This window comes from Mytilus trossulus, chromosome 9, assembly GCF_036588685.1.
Source record: "Mytilus trossulus isolate FHL-02 chromosome 9, PNRI_Mtr1.1.1.hap1, whole genome shotgun sequence".
NCBI lineage: Eukaryota > Metazoa > Mollusca > Bivalvia > Mytilida > Mytilidae > Mytilus > Mytilus trossulus.
The window spans coordinates 36,295,227-36,317,806 of record NC_086381.1 but is presented as its reverse complement, the minus strand read 5'-3'; the positions used below and the strand labels follow the sequence as shown (position 1 = coordinate 36,317,806).

Here is a 22,580-nt window from a genome sequence, read left to right as displayed (position 1 = left end):
TGTTAAATTTGCACTTTCAAAAATTTGTGCAGAATTAATCTTTGTTCCAAATAAATAAATATTTGGCATGAATAAAGTTTAATTCTGTACAGGACTATAAACAAAATTTCACATAACATTTAACAAATTTCATATTTACTTCTTTTCTACATGTGTACAAGCTTGAGAAACTATGTAACCTCAAGTTTCCAAAATATTCTATAGAAACCCCAACTAAAAATGTAATGGTGCTTTGAAATATTCAAGATGTATGTTTATGATCTTGAATTTTTGTACTGCAATGAAATGTAGGATTAATTACCTACAACTGTACAATTCAAGGGGATTATTTTTTTCTACTTTTTTTGTATGCAACCGGATAGGACCTACTATGATTTGGTGGTATGACACTTTTTGCATTTTGTTCGATTATTTTGCTCTCAGTCCGACACTTTTGTTTTTTGTCTGGTTATTTAGGTCTGTTTTGCTTTTATCCGACACTTTTCCATTTTGTCCTTTGCTTTTTGTTTGATTTGAGGTTTGTTCGAATAAATTTCCCCAGGTTTTCATGTAATATATTGTAGTTAACACGTAGTGTGTTATTAGTTTTAATAACATTTCTATACATTTCAGCTTTTCGGTCAATCATTTTTTGCAATTCCCAAAGACGTTTGAATAGGATACTTGAAATGACAATGCTTTATCAAAATAATCTATTTTTAGTATATGTAATTTTCGCAACTAATATTGAATCATTGTATGAATTTGAATTATTTTTACAACTATGTGAACCACAATAGTCAATGCGTTTTGAATGGTTAATATTTAAGATTAAAGAATAACTTTTCAGTTTTCAAATTTAAATCTTCATTGCACTTAAGGCTGTATTTTAAAAACAGTATGATGTCACAGGTCCAGACACTTTATAATCTTGTTTCTAGAGATTTTGAAAAAATAACATAAAAAATAAATGCAGTATTAGAATAGAAAAGTTTTATTATTGTCAATTTTAATATGTAATAGTCTATATCTTTATATCAAGGAAAGAAAGAAGAACTACATATAACAGATGAAATAAAAGTAATGTAAGTAATTTATCGAATAGAATTATAATAAGGCATTGACTAAAAGAACTTTCCATCATTTTATTACGAAGAAAATAGCATTTAAAGTCAGAATATTGGAAGCAGTAAACCTTTAGGCATTCAAATGCTCTGATGTTCCAACAAGAAGAACTTCCAGAAATTATTTTTTACTTTTTGCCAAGGCAACTAAAAAATGTAAGTCTTAAAAATAACACGATTCCTACTAAATATATATCACAATTTGTAAATGGCAATTTGTTTAATATCTGCACCTATTTCATGTTTCATTACACATATTTCAGGTGTATGTAATGTGCATTTTTTTCAAAGACTTATTCATCAAATATGTCCCTTTGAGTTGATATTGTTATGATTGCTCTACTCCATGTAGTTCATTATAATAGATATAATCAAACATAAATTATCTGCAAGATCTCCTGATCGGCATTTATCTATAATATTGCAGTTATATTATTCCTTTTTGCCAGTAGATGCAACATACACTCTAGTTTTACCTGCAAAGAAATCATTTAATACGTTAGCTTTTTGCTTTTAGTATTTGTGTTCTTTTAGTCAATTTTTGTTTATTATGTGGACTGAAAGAAGTCTCGAATTTAGATTTTGTAGAGAGATAGTACCGGAGTATATGCACGTTACTCTTAACAACTGTCTGATGGATCCGTAAGTGACATGTTGCAAGGCTTATCAGTCATTAGACTGTAACATGACTATTATATTTGGAAGTAAAAATTTAGAAGATGATCTGCATAAATGTTAATGTCAGATGGTCTGTTGTCAAGCTATATTCTAAACCTAAGTGAATGTCAAACATCACATGAGGAATATATTGTACGTTTCGAAAACTGAAGAAAACAAACAATAGTACACATGACACAACATAGAAAACTAAAGAATAAACAACACGAACCATTTGAGAGATATATACACCGTATGCGGGTGCTGCTGGAATGTTGCTACTTAGAAATGAAAAGTTCACAATTGTAAAGAAGAAATCATCTCTCTTTTGTCGTAAAGTGTTTTTTTTTTTAATCGACCCTCATTGTCAATTTCTAGATGTATTTCAAGACTTAACTGTAACTGTTGTATCCTTTATCTCTAGTTCAATGGGATAGATGCGTTTGACATAGTCACCAAATTTTGAATTATGTAGTGAAAGAACATCATCTATATAGCTGAAAGTAGAGTTAAAGGATATTGCTAACTTCTTATCTTTTTGCCTAAGAAGTTCCTGTATGAAGTCAGCCTCATTATAATAAAAAAACAAGTCGACAAGAAGAGGGGCACAATTCGTTCCCATTGGAATGCCGATAGTCTTGAAAATAATGTCCTCAAAGTATAGAACCAAAATTTTGTTACCGAGTCCTTAAAAAAAATTGATCACATATCATTGAAACTTTTTAAAATATTTTAGCAATCCATGACGATTCTGTCATATTATTAATAGTTAAATAACAGTATAACAAATATTTTAAGTTAACTCATTTAAAAATTCAATCAAATTGTGCTATATGTCACTTCATTTATATAAGCACCACAAAATAAAAAAAATAAAAAAACAGCAAAGAGCTACAGTCATGAATCTTAAGTAAAGAACTGTGTTATATATTGTTAAAGCTTAAAGAAGATCTTTTGCACATTGTTATGTAAAAAAAAAACCAACACAACAGATATGTCAAAAAAGGGACGAAAGATACCAGAGGGACAGCCAAACTCTTCAATCGAAAGTAAACTGACAACGACATTGCTTAAAATGAATCAATTTTTAGCTAATTGGTATACATGAGAAATATTCTTCTCCAGCAACAACTATCGACTCCAAATGATATAGGATAAACAAGTTATGTGTTGTTTGTATGCTTTTAAAGAACTGTATGTTACCTTAAAGTACATGTGCAAGCTTAACCGGTGATTTTTTCCTACATTCATCAACTTCTTATTCCAAGAAAATTTATATATTTCTACACATAATGATCATATATGAAAAAATATTATTGCTCAGAAACTCTGTTTTATGAAATTCAACATTTTAAAAGCGATTTTCTTGTTACCAAATCAATTTACCTCATCTTTTGTTGATTTAGTGTGATGAAAATGACCTTTTAATTACATTTAATTTCTCAATTTTTTAATAGGTTTTCCATCAGTCGAAATGAGGACAAAAATCAGTTTTCCGTAAATCTTGGAATGAAGCTGTCTATTCAGGGATCAGTATTGATTGATGAAATGTTTATTCAAGATATGCATGTACCAATTCCATTTTGTGACTCTAGTTTCAAGTTGCCTGGTTAGTACAAGTTTTGAAAAAACGAATAACATTAAAAACAAAATTACTTAATTCCTAAATGGTTTTTTTTCAACAAAACAAAATTTACCCCCCCCCCCTCAAAAAAAACCTCACTGGTATTTATCAAAGTATTAGAAGAAGTTCAGTTAGTTAACGCCAAATTACTTTTCTCATTCCTTGGCGTCTGTCGTCCGTCGTCATTTGTCCGTCGTCATTAACTTTTACAAAAATCTTCTCTTCTGAAATGGACAAATTTAACTAAACGTGGCCAATATAATCATTGGAGTATCTTGTTTATAAAATGTGTTCATTGACCAAGTAAACCAACCAAAACGGCCACCATTGCTAAAAATAGAAACAAAAGGGTGAAATGAAGATTTTGAATATATTTCTGACACCATTTGAAGCAATCTAACATTAAAGTAATCTGTTTATCTGTATAGATATATCCGCCCTGAAATTTTCATACGAATCGGACAACTCATTGTTTGATTGCTGCCCCTGAATTGGTTATTTTAAGAAAATTTTGCAGTTTTTGGTTATTATCTTGAATATTATTATAGATAGAGATAAACTGTTAACACCAATACTGTTTAGCAAAGTAAGAATTTCAAATAAGGCAACATCGACGGTCAGTTGACCCTATACGTTTTTAAGTATTTGAGTTACTGCCCTTTAAAGTTCAATTTAACAATTATTTGTGCATTTTTTGTACATGTAATCTTTAACTAAAGTCTATTTATTAAACAACTGAGACAAGTTTAACCAACTTGGTCACAATCACCATAAGGGTATAGAGTTTAAAAAATGTGTCCAATGACCGAGTCTTGACTGCCAACTAACATGGCAGAGATGGCTAAAAAAAGAACATACGGAAAAATGCATTTTTTTTTACTTATATCTATAATAAGTTACCACGTACAATGGCTGCATTTTTAAAGCATCAATTTTAAATAAAAATATCAGGTGTGCGACACAGGCACCTTGGTTTCTATGGTTTTAATTTGCTTCCTTTTATATCTTAATATACTATCTTAATTCATGAAAGAGATGAAAGATTTTATGATAAGATTTCACTCAGATATAGGTTTAAAAATCTAGCTTTAAAAAAAACTAATTCATATTGATTTATTGACAGGAGATGGGTCGTTAAAAGGACTGGTTGAATCGTTGGGTAACAAAATGACATCTGAAGGATTTAAACTTGTTTTGAAACAATTTGGACTAGATGTAAGTACAATGTATCAATTCAAATTAAACCAAATTACAAATTTCGTTGTTTATTTTTAGAGTGGGTGGCATGTTATTTTTTCAAAACTAAATCTTTCACGTTTGGTTCAATATTTGTTTTACCAGAGTAACACCGCTGGCCTATGTTAATGTCAAAATAATTTGATATCCACTTCTATGTTTCCTTCGTCAATAAATGACAAAACGCAACAATATCAGATACAAGATTCACAACCCTTTATGTTTAATAACTATATAAAAAATCTAAATCCAGACAACAGGGCATCGAAAGATTAAATCAACAAAATAGGTGAACTTAAACCTAAGTCACAAAAGCATAAAACAAGAAAGGTTTTCGACACTCCAAACACCAAACTAGATGTCGCATCAGAAATACCAGCTAACATATTCTAAAGCTAGAATATGGCCACACGATGTAAACTTGTTCATACTAAAGAGATTTTCCTGTCCTGATATTTGCAGAGAAATGTTGAATTACATTTCATTCCCCTTAAGCGTGAGTTTCATTGCAGAATACTAAAACAAGTTAAAGTAATACAAAATGTAAATACAGCCTATTTCATTTAAAGGAATGTATTTCTCGAAGTATTTTACTAGTACACGAACGATTTTTTTTTTCGAATGTTGTAAATACCACTTTTATGGTTTTAGCTCATGGAGATAACTCTACTCATCCTCGAAATCTTAATTTTCCTATATTTTTCAAGATACATATGTTAAAATATCTGTATCAACAACCTAATTTAAAGTTTTCTCATAACGTATATGCATGAGCTTTAAGCTCGTAAAAACTGTACGCGAAGTGTTCTATCAAAATAATAGTTATGAATGAACTGTTCGATTTTTTTTTTATCTAAAGTGTAATTTGTATCTCATCAAATAATCAAGTTTTGCTATTCAAAATAAGGACAAAATAGTCTCATAAACATAGGATGTATTTGCAATACGTTCTTGTATTGTTTCCTTATAACTAGATCTATCTATATCCTTGGCATTCTGTTAATTTTATTCAAAATAACTATTAAGTACATTATTTTCTGATGTATTGTTCTATTATTTTCTCCTCATAACTAGGTTGAACTATGCATTCTCGTTTTATTCTAATTTCGTAATAATATCCGATTTAATCAGGTACAATATCTCCATATTTGATCCCGAATTTATAATAATTATTACCAATATTAATAAAACAAACTTAAAACATTGTTGTTACGTAATTTTTTACCCGTTCTTCATTTCAGTGATTGGATTATCATTCATCTGTACGATTCAATACGTTTTATTATAACTGTCAAATGTTTTTAAGAAAAGCCCTCCTCTTCCTTAAAAATGTTGGATTGCTCAAGGTAGCATAACTAATTCTTGAATTATAGTTCAATCAATGAAAAAAAATTAAAAAATACGCCAACTGTTTTCAACATGTCAAGGATTTTTCACTATACAAATCCTTGATCATGTGATAAAAGAATAAATTACCATTACAAAAAACACATTTAATTAAAGTCACCTTCCAATCCAAAAATTTTGTCACTTATCAAAACAGTTTCTTGAGAAAAAAAATAACTACTAGATTGATTTTAACACAACCAATATTTATATCACAGCCATTTTTCTCATGTGTGGGAATGTCTCCTTTAGCACTAATACAAATGGTCGATAATGCTTGTTACCAATCTTGTTTTTGTTGCTTTTACGTATTTCTTTTTAAAAATATTCCTTGTCCGTCTTTTGGTTATAAGGAGTGACCTCTGGTGTTGCTCTCATTCTTCCTATCATCATTTTCAGATATAATGAGAAAAAAATAGGAAGAGTTGTTTTGAAAAAGGAAATCGAAAAACAAAATTATGTTTCGACAACTTAAAAAAAAACCGACAAGAGACACCAATACATCAATAAACGAAAAAGAGCGACACGAACTCGCAGAAAAGAAATAAAACAGAACAAGAGGGAAGGAGGGTAATCAAGTGGTACTGTTTGGTGAACAATAACTGTCTCTTGAAAATTCAGAACAACAACAAACGCACGTTGTTATCAGTTCATTTGCTCACATGAATTATATCATTGAAATAAAATCGACTATGATGCACTCGATGCACTCGATTTGATTCGACTTGAATTTGTCTTTACACGTGTGTTTTTTTTTATCTCATTCACTTAGTATGAAATGAAACCCGAGGTAAAAGAAATTAATAGGAGAGGACTAAAATTTGAAATATAATATATAAAAATTGCCATTATATGCTGATAAACCTATATCTTCTTTGCAATCCACACTTTTTGTTTAAGTTGGCCTACTAGTTAAAGGGTCCAACATGTAGGATAAATTTGCATGTAAAGAAAGTTTATTAATAAAACAATTTTTACACTTGATGAAAATTATTCTTGACAAAAGTGTATATTTTTTTTGCATTTTTTTCACCTTTATTAACGTGTTAAACAGTGTTTAAAGTAAGATATAAGTCTCTTACAGTCCATTTTGTATAATATCCGAGGAACTAATTTTTCCTAACATCATTGATTTAAGATTTTTTTGTTTACCTTCTAGTGTGTTTTTTTAATCAAAGGTAATAAACAATAAATTTCCTGGAGTGAACTTAATAATTTTATGCACATTATACCATAACATTTCTAACAAAAACACTTTAAGTTATACACGCCACCATTATAAATTCAAATATATTATGTTCACAAGAAATTCAAGTACCGAAGAATAATATCCATCTTGATAAAATTATTTTCAAAACAATCTTTTTCACGAACATAAACAATTCTTATAAACGAAAGTTAAAAAAAAGTAATATGACAAACATTCCGAACTCCAAGAAATATTCTCAACGAAAAGACACTTATCATGAGTGTGACCTACCGAATTATACTATTTACCGGATTTGGTATCACATAAGCAACACGACGGGTGCCACATGGGGAGCAGGATCTGCTTACCCTTCCGGAGCACCTGAGATCACCCTTAGTATTTGGTTGGGTTCATGTTGCTTATTCTTTAGTTTTTTATGTTGTGTCAATTGTACTATTGTTTTTTTTTTAATTTTTAGCCATGGCCTTGTCAGTTTATTTTCGTATTATGAGTATGACTGTCCCTCTGACATCTTTTGTCCCTCTTTTATCAAATGTCAAATGGCTCGTTTACATCAAAGGAATGGAAAACAGCAGTCATATTTCCAACTTGGTACTTGCATTTCCTTATTTGGATGCTGGGTTATCGCCTTCAAAGCGTGAACAAATCAAAAAGACATAACAGTAAAATGGTGAAAAATGGGGTCCAGCAGTCAACATTGTGTTAGTGTACTCAATGTGTTTATTGATTTTGTGTGCAAGGGTAAAATCCATGTATTGTGATATTCAATGAAACTCTTTCAATTTATTGGATAGTTGCAAACGATAAAATCATAACACAAATAAAGTACTCTTGCAATAACATGTTTTTTCTCTCTTTAACCCAAGTTTGATATCAACGAAATATTCCCCCCTAAACATATAGATGTGTTTTTGAACAACGTAAGAGAACTTCATAATTGCAAAATTAAACAAAATTTATAATTTGATTTCAGAAAATACTTCCGAGTAGTCCATGTACGGTCCCAGATTTCACAGCAGGTAAGAATTTCAAGGCAGTTATATGTGCTTCAAATTTTACTAATACATTTATATTGAAATACTGATATTGTTCAACATTGTCAGCAGTGTTACACGTACAAATATGATTAAACTAATTTGATGTAAAAGGTTGGCATAACAGATATATTAAATGATTTATTAAATTTTCTTGGAAGTCAGGCTTGTCGAGTGAGTTTGCTCGGGGTTAAAGTAATGTCCCCTGCAAATGTTTTAATAAAGAAAAAGGACTCAATTCACAGATTATTTGTTTTAATTGTTAATCAATTACAACCAAAACTGTACTAGTAGTGTATACCTGTTCTCTACAAAAGACTTAACATTTGTCAGTAAGCTAAGAAAACATACAAATTATATTTTATGTCGAGTTGTAGTGCAATGTTTTGTCTGAACACTGTCACAAATTCATTTTAATAAAGCACATTACAAATGTGTATCATGATGTTAGACCTGTGACTCTAATTTTAACAAATAGTCAATTATCTGGATTATATTTTACCACAGGTAAAACATTCAATCGTTAAAGAATTATGTTTAAAGGTTTTATTTTGCAAACTAAATATTTTTGTTATTTGGATGCCTCATTTTATAAGTGTCTATAAAAATATATTGTAGCTTCCCAAATAGTATTATTGAGTTTGCCGTCACTGAAAATTTGTTTTTCAGATTGTCCTTTAGCCATCGATCCTAAGAAATATCTGCCATCAAATTTGCATGGAATAGTTCGGTGCAATATGACGAACGACTGCTTCGGCTTACACTGTTGTCTTGATTTGAAATTCACAGTTCGTGTTGACATAATTGAACTGAGTGTTCCTATGTTATTTAAAATGGACAGCTGTAATTTTGAGGTAGAAGCTAAATTTGGAACCTTTAAATACAAATCTAGCATTTTGAATTATGACTGGGGTAAGAAATACTTCAAGCCATTTATACTGTTCCTTTTACATTTCACTTTGTATATTAAATCTAATAAAAAAGAATTAAAAATATTACGAACTCCAAGTTAATTAAAAAAATATTTCACTATTTCGAGGCGGTCAGTTTTTATTGGTGTAGAAAACCTAACAGCCTGGAGAGAGCAAAAGAGCTTCGGTAGGAAAGCTGAAAATCCTGGTCAATAAAGAATCGACTTCAACACACCTGTCACGTGCTGGCTTCAAACTAACAACCTCATTATTGACAGGACAGTAAAATTACAAAGCAGACGACGATAAAAAAAAGTTTATGTATTTCATAGTACATACCGTATAAATATTCCCGGTAGATGAAAATCAAGTTAAAAAATGCATTTTGGATAACTAGGTAAAATAACGAATATATGTATTTGACTTCTATTTATTCAATTGATACATACAGAAAAATTGATGGTATGGACTATGAAGATTGTAAAGCATTTTAATTTTAATTTCCATAAACATACTAGAAAAACAAAATTGTCAGCTTTATTCAAAGTTTCTATAATAGGTTAGTTGGATATGTCGTGCTATTTGTTATTCAATTATTTCATTTGTTTTATAGCATATTTTAATGTTACACTTCAGGTAATGAACAAAGTTTGAAAATTGGAAGTGGGGAACCAGCTCCAATTATTATAAGGTATGTAAACGCTTGCGTAAATAACAGTTTGACTTCAACAATTTACTTCCAAATATTTTTATCATATAAGTCAACTTGATATATGAAAAGGATTGATGTTTGTGACATTTTTTTTTCTATTTGGAATATAATAAGAAAATGTTGGCAACATGATTTAATGACGACAAACTTGTGAAGTGTTTGTATGTCGTTTATAATCATAATACAGCATTCTATAGGACTGATTTTGATCTTGCAGTAGCTGAATCTTCTGATTTTAACTTTTCTCAAAAGTCGTAAATGCAGTCCAAGGATTAAATATGCTTTTTAATTTAACGTAGTTATCTTCGAAGGACCGGTTTAGTGGTCTTACCATTTTTGCAGATTGATCTTTACCAAATGACAGCTAAAAAAACTCATCATAAATACAAGGATTTAATTTTAATTTACAACAGACGAGTGTTTTGTCTACAGTGACGTTCGAATCCAAAAAAGTTCAAACAAAAATAAATTAATAAAGTACGAATTTGAAGAGCATTGAGGAACATTATTCCTAAAAGTTTTTCCAAATACAGATAAGGTAATCTATTCGTGAGGTAGAGAAGCCTACAAATTTCAAAAATTCAAAAGTTTTGTAAACAGTAACATGTAATATATAAATATGATCACATCAGAGATAATTCATGTCAACACAAAAGTGCTGACTACTAGCCTGGTGATACCCTCACGGAATATACTTACTGTACAGATAAAGGCTGCGACCATCTATGCGTTGATGGGAAGTTTATATCCAATGCAATGCTTTCAAAGTAACGCAGATTAAATTTAATGGCGAAGTTGTCGGTGCCATATTGTTTTACCTTGGTCCGCAAATCCGACATTCCTCAACAAACCGTTATACGTTTTTTTTTCTCTAAACGCCTACAAATATTGGGCTAATTTTTGGTATGTGAGTTAACTATGATGAGTTACAGATCAAGTTTAAGTTTCGTTGCGCTCCACTTACTTTTACTAAAATTACCGGCTTTGGACTTTGATAAATTGTTAAAAATCACAGTTATACGGAGTTTTTTTCTAAACGCTTTCAGATATTGGGATGATTTTTGGCAAATGTGTTAACCAAGATAAGTTACAGAGCAAGTTAAAGTTTTTTTCTGGTCGGCTTTTTTTTTGTCGAATTACGATTATGGACTTTGACAAATTGTGAAAATCACAGTTTTACGGATTTTTGTGATAAATTGTTAAAAATCACAGTTATACGGAGTTTTTTTCTTAACGCTTTCAGATATTGGGATGATTTTTGGCAAATGTGTTAACCAAGATAAGTTACAGAGCAAGTTAAAGTTTTTTTCTGGTCGGCTTTTTTTTTGTCGAATTACGATTATGGACTTTGACAAATTGTGAAAATCACAGTTTTACGGATTTTTTTTATAAACACTTTCAGATATTGGGCTGATATTTGGTATGTAAGTGATCCGTGATGAGTTACAGATCAGGCTTTAGTTTCGTTCCGCTGGGCTGATTTTTGATGTAATTTGGGGCTCTGGACTTTTATAAATATTTGAAAATCACAGTTATACGACCCTTTTTTAAAACTTTGAGATATTGGGCACATGTTTGGTATGTGTGCTGACCATGCTGAGTTACAGATCAAATTTAAATTTCGTTCCGCTCTGCTAATGTTTGCCAATATTAAGGGTTTACAATTTAAAAAATTGTTAAAAATCACAGTATACGGAGTATTTTTCTATACGCCTCCAGATTTTGAGCTGAATATTGATATGTGAGACTACTATAATGTTTGTGTCCACATGTGTTATTGAATAGCTGATTTAAATCATTTTTGAGACGGGACCAATTCTGTCGCTTTGACACATCTAGTTAAAAGAAGTTTTAAGGTCCAGCTAAACTTCACACATGTTAATCAACAGATAACAGATTTTAAAAATATTTGAGACAGGACCAATTGTCTCGCTTTGTTAAAGTCCAGCTAAACTTCACACATATTAATCAACAGAAATTGACTATATGCGTACTAAAAAAGTTCATCGGAAGATACCAAGAACTTGTTGATAAATATACCGTATCAACTTCACAAATAATACAAGATGGTCTTGAAATATAGTTTTTGCGTACTGACGTTGGTTATCATCTAAATAACGTGTTATAGTATTCTTTTATTTGTCTTTATTAATATTACTTTTACTGTTAAGTCAGATTTTTTTAGAAATTCGTTTGACGTGACTCTGTGCTTATGTAAAACATCTTTCTTTGAACGACAAAAATTTGCATTTATTAATATTACTTTTACTGTTGGATCTTGACATACTTTGAATGACAAAACTATTTTATTCAATAATACTACTTTTTCTGTTAAGGTGTAATACCACCAAATCATGGTACGTCACATCCGGTTGTAGGTCTAAAAAAATATTCCCTTGAATTTGAAAGTTGTAGGTAATTGTTCCTACATTTAATTGCAGTAAAAACATTTCTGTGTCATAAACATATGTCTTGGGTATTTCAAAACACAATTATTTTTTATTTGGGATTTCTATAGAAAATTTTGTAATCTTGAGGCTACATATGGTGACTAAACCTTGTACACAGATAAAATAAGGGGAGACATTTGATTGGTTAACTTCCAATGATGGTTATTTTCTTATATGCAATGAAATGTTATGTGAATTTTTTTCTATAGTACTGGACAGGATAAAACTTTACTCATGCCAATGATTTCTTTATTTGAAACAACGATAAGTTCTGCACATTTTTTTGAAAAGTGCAAATTTAATAAAGACTAATAGGGGAAAATCAATGGTGGTATTACACCTTAAGTCTGCTTTTTATGATATACATTTGACGTGCAACTGTACTTATGTATCCCGTCATACTTTGAACCACACAATTATTTTATCTTTTATTATTTCGTTAACTGTTTAGTCTGTTTTTTTGTTATATCTACTTTACGTGACTCTGCATGTATGTATGCCGTCATACTTTGGACGACAAAATTATTTTATGTCTACTTGTGCAAATTTCAAACGAGCAATTTAACACCTGTACTGAAAATTAAACCTCCCATCCTTTACGGGTAGACTTTACATTGATAAATATAGTCGTATAAGATAGGCAAAATGAGTATGTTAAATTTGATGTATACCTTTTTGTGCTTCTTCGTTACATTTGTTGTTTTTATAGGGATTTAGATGATAACACACTATTGACTGCAGTACCCCTATTTTTGACATTTTTACTCTTTGAGTATGTTTTTTTTGTTCACGCATCGTTAACAATGTAATGGAATTTGATGCGACTGTCATACAAGTGAGCTAGCTAAAAAAACAGGTTCAATCATCCATTTTCTACATTAGAAAATGCCTGTACCAAGTCAGGAATATGACAGTTGTAATCCATTCGTTTGATGTGTTTGGACTTTTGATTTTGGACTTTCCCTTTTGAATTTTCTTCGGAGTTCAGTATTTTTGTGTTTTTACTTTTTAGAAGGTGAGTGAACGTTTCTATTTTTTTTATCCAAAATACTGGATTGGTCAGGAAGTAATGTTTTTTTCTGATTTGTTGTACCTTTTCCCCTGCATGAAAATGATGGTAATCCGAATCATGCTGGTCACTCTAAAGTGGGATGGGTTGAAGCTTTACTTCGATTTTATGTCGCTGAAGTGCGATGGTTCGAAACTAGACTTCTTTATGGTTTTACTAAAAGGAAACGGAGATTGTAGAGTAGATTTGATTCGTAACTTCCTCCCCGCCCAGGTCTGGGACCTGTACAGTTTATTTCTATATATAGCCTCTGGCCTTTATTAGTCTTGTGTTATTTTATTTTAGTTTCTTGTGTACTATTTGGAATTAGTATGGCGTTCATTATCACTGAAGCTGAAGGACGCCTCCGGGTGCGGGAATTTCTCGCAACATTGAAGACCTGTTGGTTACCTTCGACTGGTTTTTTTTTTATGGCCGGGTTGTTGTCTCTTTGACACATTCCCCATTTCCATTTTTAATTTTATCTATAAATTCAGAGTGAAATGATAACCATAATTACATCTGATGATTTTTTCCTTACTTTAATTGACATTTTTATTAATCCCAGATATTCTGTGAACAAAGATTACAACAATGACATTATTGTGAATGTTCAGATCACAATATGTTTCAATATTGGTGAAGAAACGTTCTGCATTCCAGAAAATGGATTTTATCTTTTGAATAACCAGATTATTCCGTCTTGTTCAAGAAATTTTACAGACATTACAAGTGAGTACAACTCAATGGTGTAGTGGAAACATACAAATAGAGGTTCTTTATGAATGCCAGCGGGACAACTTTAAACCAAAGGTGATAAGGAGTTAAATTTCCAATAATGACAAACGGTGAATAAAACAATAAGCTGATTTATGTCAGAAGATCAGGAAACAAACGAATAACAGCCATTAGATTGTAGAATTCTAGCTTGGGACATGCATATGAAGACCAGAAACTAAAGTATATTGGTGTATATTTTAATGACAACAGTTTTAATTTATGCCATACCTTTGCAAAAGACTGCTTACATATGTATGCATATGACAATTTTGCTGTGATTAAAGTGAAAAAAGATTGATTACACTTTTTACTCAGCTACTTTTATTGGTTAGCAAAATATTTTGTTGATCAATTTCCGTGTGCTCAAATAAAGTTATAATTTCATGTGATATTCGTGTGTATTAGTGTTAATCTATTTCATTTAGCGATTTTACATTTTCTTAAAGAAGTCTTAATCTCTTATTATAGAATTTTCAGTATCAAATTGGATGAAGGAGACATCCGTAGGTTTACATGATGGGATGAAAGAAGCTGCCGTACATTATGTATTAGAAAAGCTTGACATACAACACTTATTTGAGGGTCCAATGTGTGATCGTAAGAGGAAACCTTATATTCCAAGTGTCCAAGGATGGCATAATGGTAAAAATATGTAAATCACAGCTCACAAACTTAATGATTTGCTTTAAAGGTCATCATCAAATGATTTTGTCAAATAAACCTCTTTATATAAAACATATGATTGGTGATTATCTAAGTCATAACCAGGAGTGCCTATAGCAAAATTGTAATATTAAATAAGCATTAGTCATTTAGTTTATTTGTAGTGTTCTCAAGTTAATCATATTACATTTGATATAGTCAAAATGGTATGTTAGAAAATATAAGCTCTCATTTAAAGGATAAAGATAAAGGTTAAGAATTATAAATAGCTTGTAAAAATGTAAAAAAAAGACTCTGTTCTTCATTAAGGTTTTGTCAAATATATTATTTTATTTTTAGAATGTAAATTCGGGGTATTCAGGTTACCCGACGTTGAAAATATGATGTCATGTCATATAACAGAGTTTTGCACAGGGATAAAGTGCTGTGGAGTTATACCAATTTTTGGATTGACGTTAGAACCATTTCTTATCATTGATCCGTGTGAATATGTCATATTTTATGGCATAAATACAATTAATAAAAGTTTATCTCTATTTGACTACGAATGGGGTAAGTACATTTTTCTTGTTAGATCCTATTCTATGATTTCGGTTTTGGAATGCAAGCTATTGCATCACCTAACTATTAGTTATAATGACAAATTTTTTTGTAAAGCACTTTCGTGAAGAGTCAGCAATAAAGAATTTCCGTTTTCTTTATGTTCAATTTAATAAATCATTACTACCCATATTCGTAGAAAACTTTTATGGCTTTATTTCGGTGAGACATCGACAGACAACATAATACATATATAAAACAATCCTTATAGTTTTTAACTAGAGATTTAGATAAGATATGGGGTTCATATCAATATGACACCAACCAAAAAGAAACAAAAGCTAATAGACCTTTAGATATAGATATTCAAACTTGAATCATGTAATATGAATAATATGTTAAAATTTCATTCCTCCAAACAAATAATGTGTATGTCGGTTTCAATGCCTACAAACACATTTATCAATTGTAGGTCAATATGTTATTTTATCATCAGATTAATTTCTTGATCTAGCTTTTTTAATTATAATTATTGAGAAAGTAAAAAAGAAAATATACCACTGAATATTCATGAAAATTCTAAACTTTGAGTCCTATATCAAATTTCAAAAAAATAAAAGCAAAACCTCTGACATAGAAAAAACCGGAGAGAACTGTCATGTATCTTACAATATACATTTTCCTTTGTAGAAAAGAGGGGACTAAACTTGGGTTTCTTGTCATCTTTACTTCACATTTGTAAAAATGCATGAACATATCATTTAAATTGTAGCAAGTTATTATACATACCAGAATGATTCAAATATAGTATAAAATGCCCCTGCCTTATTAAGAAGTAACAAGTTTTTAATTGAAATGTTACAATTTTATTGTGTGTCCGTTTGCTCTTTCATCGGTCTATATTTTAAACAAATTAGCACTCACACTTTACGTTATCATTTCATACGAACAGTAGCTTAAAACGCTTGATGATTTTGTTGAAATATCTACCAAATTGCATTTGACACAAAGAATATAACAAATACAAACAGTATACCTCACATTTATAATTACTTAAAATTTTAAAAATAGGATCAGTTAAGAACAAAACTTCAATATGTGGTGGATGATTTTAGCTTCAAAATTCAGAACTTACCATTTCTATGTTGTGACATTTTAGCAGCGTTTGCATATGATGTATTGATTTCTCCTAGTTGAAATAGTAATAGAACAAAAAATACCGAACTCAGAGAAAAATTCAAAACGGAAAGTCCGAAGTCAAATGGTGGCTTAAAATCCTCCAAAACATCATACGAATGGATAACAGTTGTCTTATCTCTGACTTTGTGCAGGGATTACCTTATACTGAATATTACAAAGATGTTTTGACCAAACATTGTTATAAATTAAATTTAAATCCTCTTTAGAACAATTGAAAATGCAATCATATGTTGACAGACCATAATGGAGTATCTCATTCGAAGATCATGACCGATACATCCAAACATAATCATGTCTTCTTTACCCCGAATGTGACCTAATTTATTAGGCTTATCACTTGGTTTGTACATACATAAGCATCATATCAAGTGAGACATGTAGAGCACCTGACCTTCCGATCATAAAACTATCGAAACAGTTTTTTGTACTGATACAAATTTTATGTTTCGAGCATGATTTTTGTGCTTCGAGCACTGAGCTAAGTTTTATAACTCCAACCCCTGACATCATTCCTGGTGTTTGGTTGGGTTCATATTGAACAGTCTTTAGTTTTCTATGTTTTTTTTTTGGCATACTGTTGTGTGTCTATTGTTTGGTTATTTTGAGTTATGAGCTTCATTTTGAGTTTGATATCTTTTGCTTCTCTTAAAAAGTGACGAAGTGACATATAAACCCTATTTGGATTTGTTAGATGACACAAACGTTATAGAAATAAGGACTCTAAATGTGTCTTTTTGAGTTGCATGAACCTAATGTTAGTCATATATGTCACTAGAAGTTCCCAACATAATGACTTTAGATAAATAGTAATTACTTCATAGTTCGTTGGCAGCGTGACTGTAATAACTTGTAATCAAAATCGATTTGCAAATTCCTCAAACAACTATTTTGAGATAATTTGATTTACAAGAAAATCACAACACATTCAACTGCTTGTCGACGAATACTTTCATATATTTGTTATTTCCCATTCTTTTATATTCTACTAAAAACATATATTGGTTAAAGAAACCGTTGAATGTAATGAAAAGTCAGTGAGTTTTCTACTTGAGTATATTAACAGTATCTTAATACGAAAGGAAAAGACAATCTTTCTAAAATTGAGTTACATTTTCCAGGAAAGAAGATTCAACTATCATTAGCTAATAATGTCATAAAGATAGAGTGAGTATTATAAAAATATTTTAAATTAAAAAAAAAATGATAAAAAAATCCTGTTCATTGATGCACAATTACCTTTTTAGACAGGATTATTCTTCGTCAAAATTATTTCTCCATGACGCTAGTCAAATTTTACAATTTTAACATTCTTATTATTTGGCTGGACTGCTTGAAAATTAGCTCGTTAAACAGATAAATTTATCCAAATAGTACTATTGCGATCCTTATATGCCATTTGTATTCTAAAAGACATGTTTATCTACTAGCTATTGAGCATAATTTTATGTTCTTTTCTGCATCCAATCATTTTAAACCTGTTGTCAAACCAGTTATCAGGTGGAATTTTGAAAAACTTAAAAATATTAATAACAAAAATTGAATAAAGAATTTTGTGGAAGGGCAGACTAAAATTTTTCTGTGGTTATAGACTTATAAACATAAAAACACTCACAAAAAACTATTTTTTTTTTAAGTTATACATTTCAAAGATATAATTGAAAGGTCCGTTGTCAAGTCATTTTTATCAAAAAAATGAAATTTGAACACACCTACACTGTTTTTATGACTCATTAGAAAGATAATACCCTTGACCCCTATATTTTATTTGTTATAACAGAAAATTCAACATGTAGCCTTAACTAATTTAAGCTGATGTGAGATGACACATAACATGTTTTTGTTTTATACATTTTTAAAACAGAAACTTCAACTCAAACACGCCCGAACATGAAAAGGTGCACTCGACTTTCTCTTTTGGATGCAAATGTTGCCGATTTTGTTTTTAAAACTAATGCCGGGGGCAGAGATGCAAATTAATAAATTAGAATGAGCAATCTTTTTTCTCTCTGTGAATGTTATTTCGACGAAATGTATGCTTATCTTCAAACGAGATCCAAATTATTTTGAACATGCAACAATCTACTGTTTTATGAAAATTTATCTTTAATTTAAAAATTTTAAACATATCTCGAAGCTCAATACTATGATTCAGGTGAACACACTTATATCAGATGCATAATTCATAAATTATTCAATTTATAGAACTTGTCTACTTAAGTCAATATAAATCAGTGTAAACAATCAAATATACAGATTTTGCTTTTAAACTTCTCTAACAAAGAGTTAGATTTCTTTTGTTCAATTTCAACCAGGTTTCCGCCTGTTTTTCACATGAAATGTATTTTACATGTTAGCTTAGTTGCATATATTTACATAAGCTGTTGTACAGCTAAAACAAATCGATACATGAAGATATATGTACATTTCACCTGACACTAGGTTTGTTTTAACAAAAGGTGAATACTTCAAATTTATATCCACCATGTTAATTAAAGGTTATAGTCCTTAAAACAGACTTTTGTCAGATTTTGCATAAAACTTATAACATGATGTTCAGGTAAAGATGTAAAATTACAAACAGTTTGAAATAAGAAGTACCATATATTTATACTTTGTAACTATAAATCTACATTTTAGGAAATTTATCACAATACCTATTCCATAGAAATTTTTTACATTAAATATTAAATGTAAAATTTCTTCGTTCACATGAAAAAAATAAAAATATTATTTAAATTTTTTGATTTCAGATTTTCAATTCGAAAACCACCAGGACAGAAAATGTATATAATTGACCTGTCAATCATGGCATGTTTAATTGATGGTGAAAAATGTGTACCCGATATTAAAATATTGGACTCGACACAGTTTCGACAGATTGTTTGTGATCTTGATGTTACATTTAATTTGAAAAGTAAGCAGATACCTGTAGTTTTGTCTCATTAGAATTCTAACTAATCATTCAACTTACATGTACATGATTACTGAGCGTTTTGTGCAATACATTGCAATTTTAGTTGAAACTTTTTTTTCAGATAAAACATTTGAAATAATTTCATTTTGAATATAACTGTATGAAAAATGTCATTACACAAATGTATGCGTTTTTGAAAGGGCATGCTTTAACAACTAGACAAAACATATTGTGTTTTGTCTCATATCTTGATAAATGCTTGATAAAGAAATACTATTACGCTATTATCTCTTAGTTTGGTTCTGACAGTTTCAACAATGCAAGCCGATGTAATATTGGCTTGCAATCATGTGAAAAATTTTGTTCAGTTAAGAAACAAACATATTGTCAACATTAAAAATTGAAAGATGGAGACATAAGGAAAACATGAAGATATAGCATGATACATTTATCAAGCAGACCTAGAAAAATCGTCATAATACGATTTGCCGTTTTTTTTATATCTATTTTAATGTTTATCTGTTTATCTGGTAAAATGCATGTTGTTAGTCTTTGGAGGTCCTTCGTATGAATCAGTAGATTAGGTTTAGTCTAAACTACGACAATAATGCTGATACATTTATAGTATCAATGCATTATTAATTGTTACTTACGATTTTTTTGTAAATTGGATATATGTTTAAATTTCATTGCAACGAAAACTGTTCCATTAATGCATAGATCGTAATTTATATATTAACTTTAATTATATTTTTTAAAGATTTTTCTCTGAATAACTGGATCCATCAGATTGGCAGTAGTGACGAGTCGGGAAAGTTGAGTACATCACAAGTACGACTTCTTCTACAGCAGCTTGGACTAGACAAATATATCAGCTCTCCTGGATGTAAACGTACTGATTCAAAATATTTACCAGCTGTCAAAGGATGGAAATCAGGTAATATATAATAATTCAATTCAATTTTATTACGTCTCACCTTATGTATAAAATAACACAATACATTTATAAAAGATATATTTTGTATACACAAGTTAATCTGTACAGATCTATCAGAGACGATAATCCACTCAAACAATAGGTATGTACATAATAATTATTAAACATGAATGATAAAGTAATACAACATAATTATGCATTGCCAATTAATTTTTACAATATAAAACTTATCGGCGTCTTTTCAGAATAGAAGTACAAGTTTGGGCACATAATCTTATAATATCATAATTCGAAATTAAAAATACAATTTTCTGACAATCTGTAAAACTAATAAAATGTTCATCAATTTTAAAAGACTCGATAAAAAGAACTTCATTATAAACAGGACAAAATTAAAGAACATGATATTCATCTTCATTAGTACTAAATCAATTAAAACAACATCTCTCTTCCAGCGGCAAATGTTCATACCTTTAAGATGCCAGTCTCATGGGAGCCACCCACATGTAAATTTTGCAAAGTAGTTTTCAACAACATAATCCAGTTTATAAATATAATGTGTTCTCCATTTGTTACGCCCATTTCGCCGTCTGGAAGAGGATGAATTAACAATACTTTCCATACTTATCTATGATGTAAGGCTACAATATTCTTCAATCACCGAAATGTGAAGCTATACGAATTCACAGTAATCTTAGAGACAATATTTTTTGTTGACCTGACCAGCAATTATAGGTCGAACTGAAATATTAGTATTGGCAAGTTCCCGATGAATATACATTTTTCTACTGCAAACTATCTTGTCTTTCTTTATGCCTTTAGAGAACAAATTTATATAATCACAACAAATGTATTAACTGATATCATAGTAAAGATGTAAAAAAGAATTCGTTATATGGTAAAAACATTGTATTTATTTTTGTAATGACTAATCATGCCTTTATGTTTTTCTTTTAAATGTTTACTGTATTTTCAGATTGTACCTATCTTTCAAGTTCAGGCCTTGTTGAATTACCGAAGTATTTATCGTGTTCCGTATCAGCATCTTGCACAGCTGTTGACTGTTGTATGGACTTGAATTTACTGAATTTAACGCTTAACTTTCATATTTCTGTAGATACATGTGAATTTATCATTAAAGGTGCTATAGAAAAATTCGACTTTGAACTGCCGTTTTCCAATTATGTTTATGGTAAGAACAATTAAGCATTATTTGAGATTTTTAGCCAATGTATATATATTCAGTTTATTTAGAAATATATTAATTCTGTTGATAAAAACAACTTAACATGTTTTCCCCTAGTTTTTTCTTTTCTTTATACAATTGAAATTCAACATTTGATTGAATGTTCCTGATTGGTTTTTTTTTATTAATTTTAACTTATTATTTAGGTGAATTATCTATATTCCGTCCTATGCAATTTCAGGAGATGTTAGAGAAGTAAGACTTCGGGAGGTAATCAGGATCATGTGAGTGATAATTTATGTACAGCTGATCGAAAAACTGCAACGGTTTAACTCTGTCCTGCCATATATCTGTCAGTCAGTCAGTGTATCGAGACTTTCTGCCTGTGAACTTCAAATGAGAGCTTGTGTAAACTGGAAACAGACTTCATGTCAGCGTGTTGCCTGTTGAACTTAAATTCACATATACTTTGTAATGTCGAAATATTTGTCGAATTTTTATGTGGGACTTTTTTGTCAGAACCTCTTCATATTGTTAAGAAAGCTTGAAGTGTGTATTTTACAATATGCAATGCTTTTCGTTTTATCTTTACCTCATTTAATTCTTGTTTATCGATCAGTAGCTAACAGTATACATACTTGTTTAGGGACCAGCTGAATGACGTCTCCGGGTGCATGAGTTTATCGCTGCATTGAAAACCCATTGGCTGCAATCGGCTGTTGTCTGCTCTCTGTTCGTGTTATTGGCTCTTTGACACCTTCCGAATTTCCATTCCCAATTTAACCTAGATTTCCGTTTCTCTTGAAAGTTTTTAAAACCCCATTTGAACAGTATCTATATACTTTGATTCAGTCTGCATATCATTTTGATGCCTCATTCATGGGCATTATGTTTTCTTGTCTGTGCGTTCGTTCGTTCGTACGTTAGTTCGTAGGTACCGCTTCAGGTTAAAGTCCAATCAACTTGAAACTTAGTAAACATGTTTCCTA

The 22,580-nt window shown here is 30.3% G+C and overlaps 1 protein-coding gene across 1 annotated transcript in view; it reads left to right on the top strand.

Moving 5' to 3' along the window:
• Positions 1-22,105, top strand: part of LOC134684586 (uncharacterized) — a 57,255-nt gene extending 35,150 nt beyond the window's left edge. The window contains exons 6-19 of the mRNA XM_063543882.1: positions 1,022-1,064; positions 3,218-3,369; positions 4,508-4,599; positions 8,190-8,235; positions 8,920-9,162; positions 9,798-9,852; positions 13,940-14,103; positions 14,620-14,793; positions 15,154-15,366; positions 17,673-17,718; positions 19,305-19,468; positions 20,229-20,405; positions 21,382-21,597; positions 21,833-22,105. Coding sequence (XP_063399952.1) covers positions 1,022-1,064; positions 3,218-3,369; positions 4,508-4,599; positions 8,190-8,235; positions 8,920-9,162; positions 9,798-9,852; positions 13,940-14,103; positions 14,620-14,793; positions 15,154-15,366; positions 17,673-17,718; positions 19,305-19,468; positions 20,229-20,405; positions 21,382-21,597; positions 21,833-21,879 — 1,832 coding nt within the window. The 3' untranslated portion in view covers positions 21,880-22,105. The remainder of the gene's footprint in view (positions 1-1,021; positions 1,065-3,217; positions 3,370-4,507; positions 4,600-8,189; positions 8,236-8,919; positions 9,163-9,797; positions 9,853-13,939; positions 14,104-14,619; positions 14,794-15,153; positions 15,367-17,672; positions 17,719-19,304; positions 19,469-20,228; positions 20,406-21,381; positions 21,598-21,832) is intronic.
• Positions 22,106-22,580: the final 475 nt, after the last annotated feature.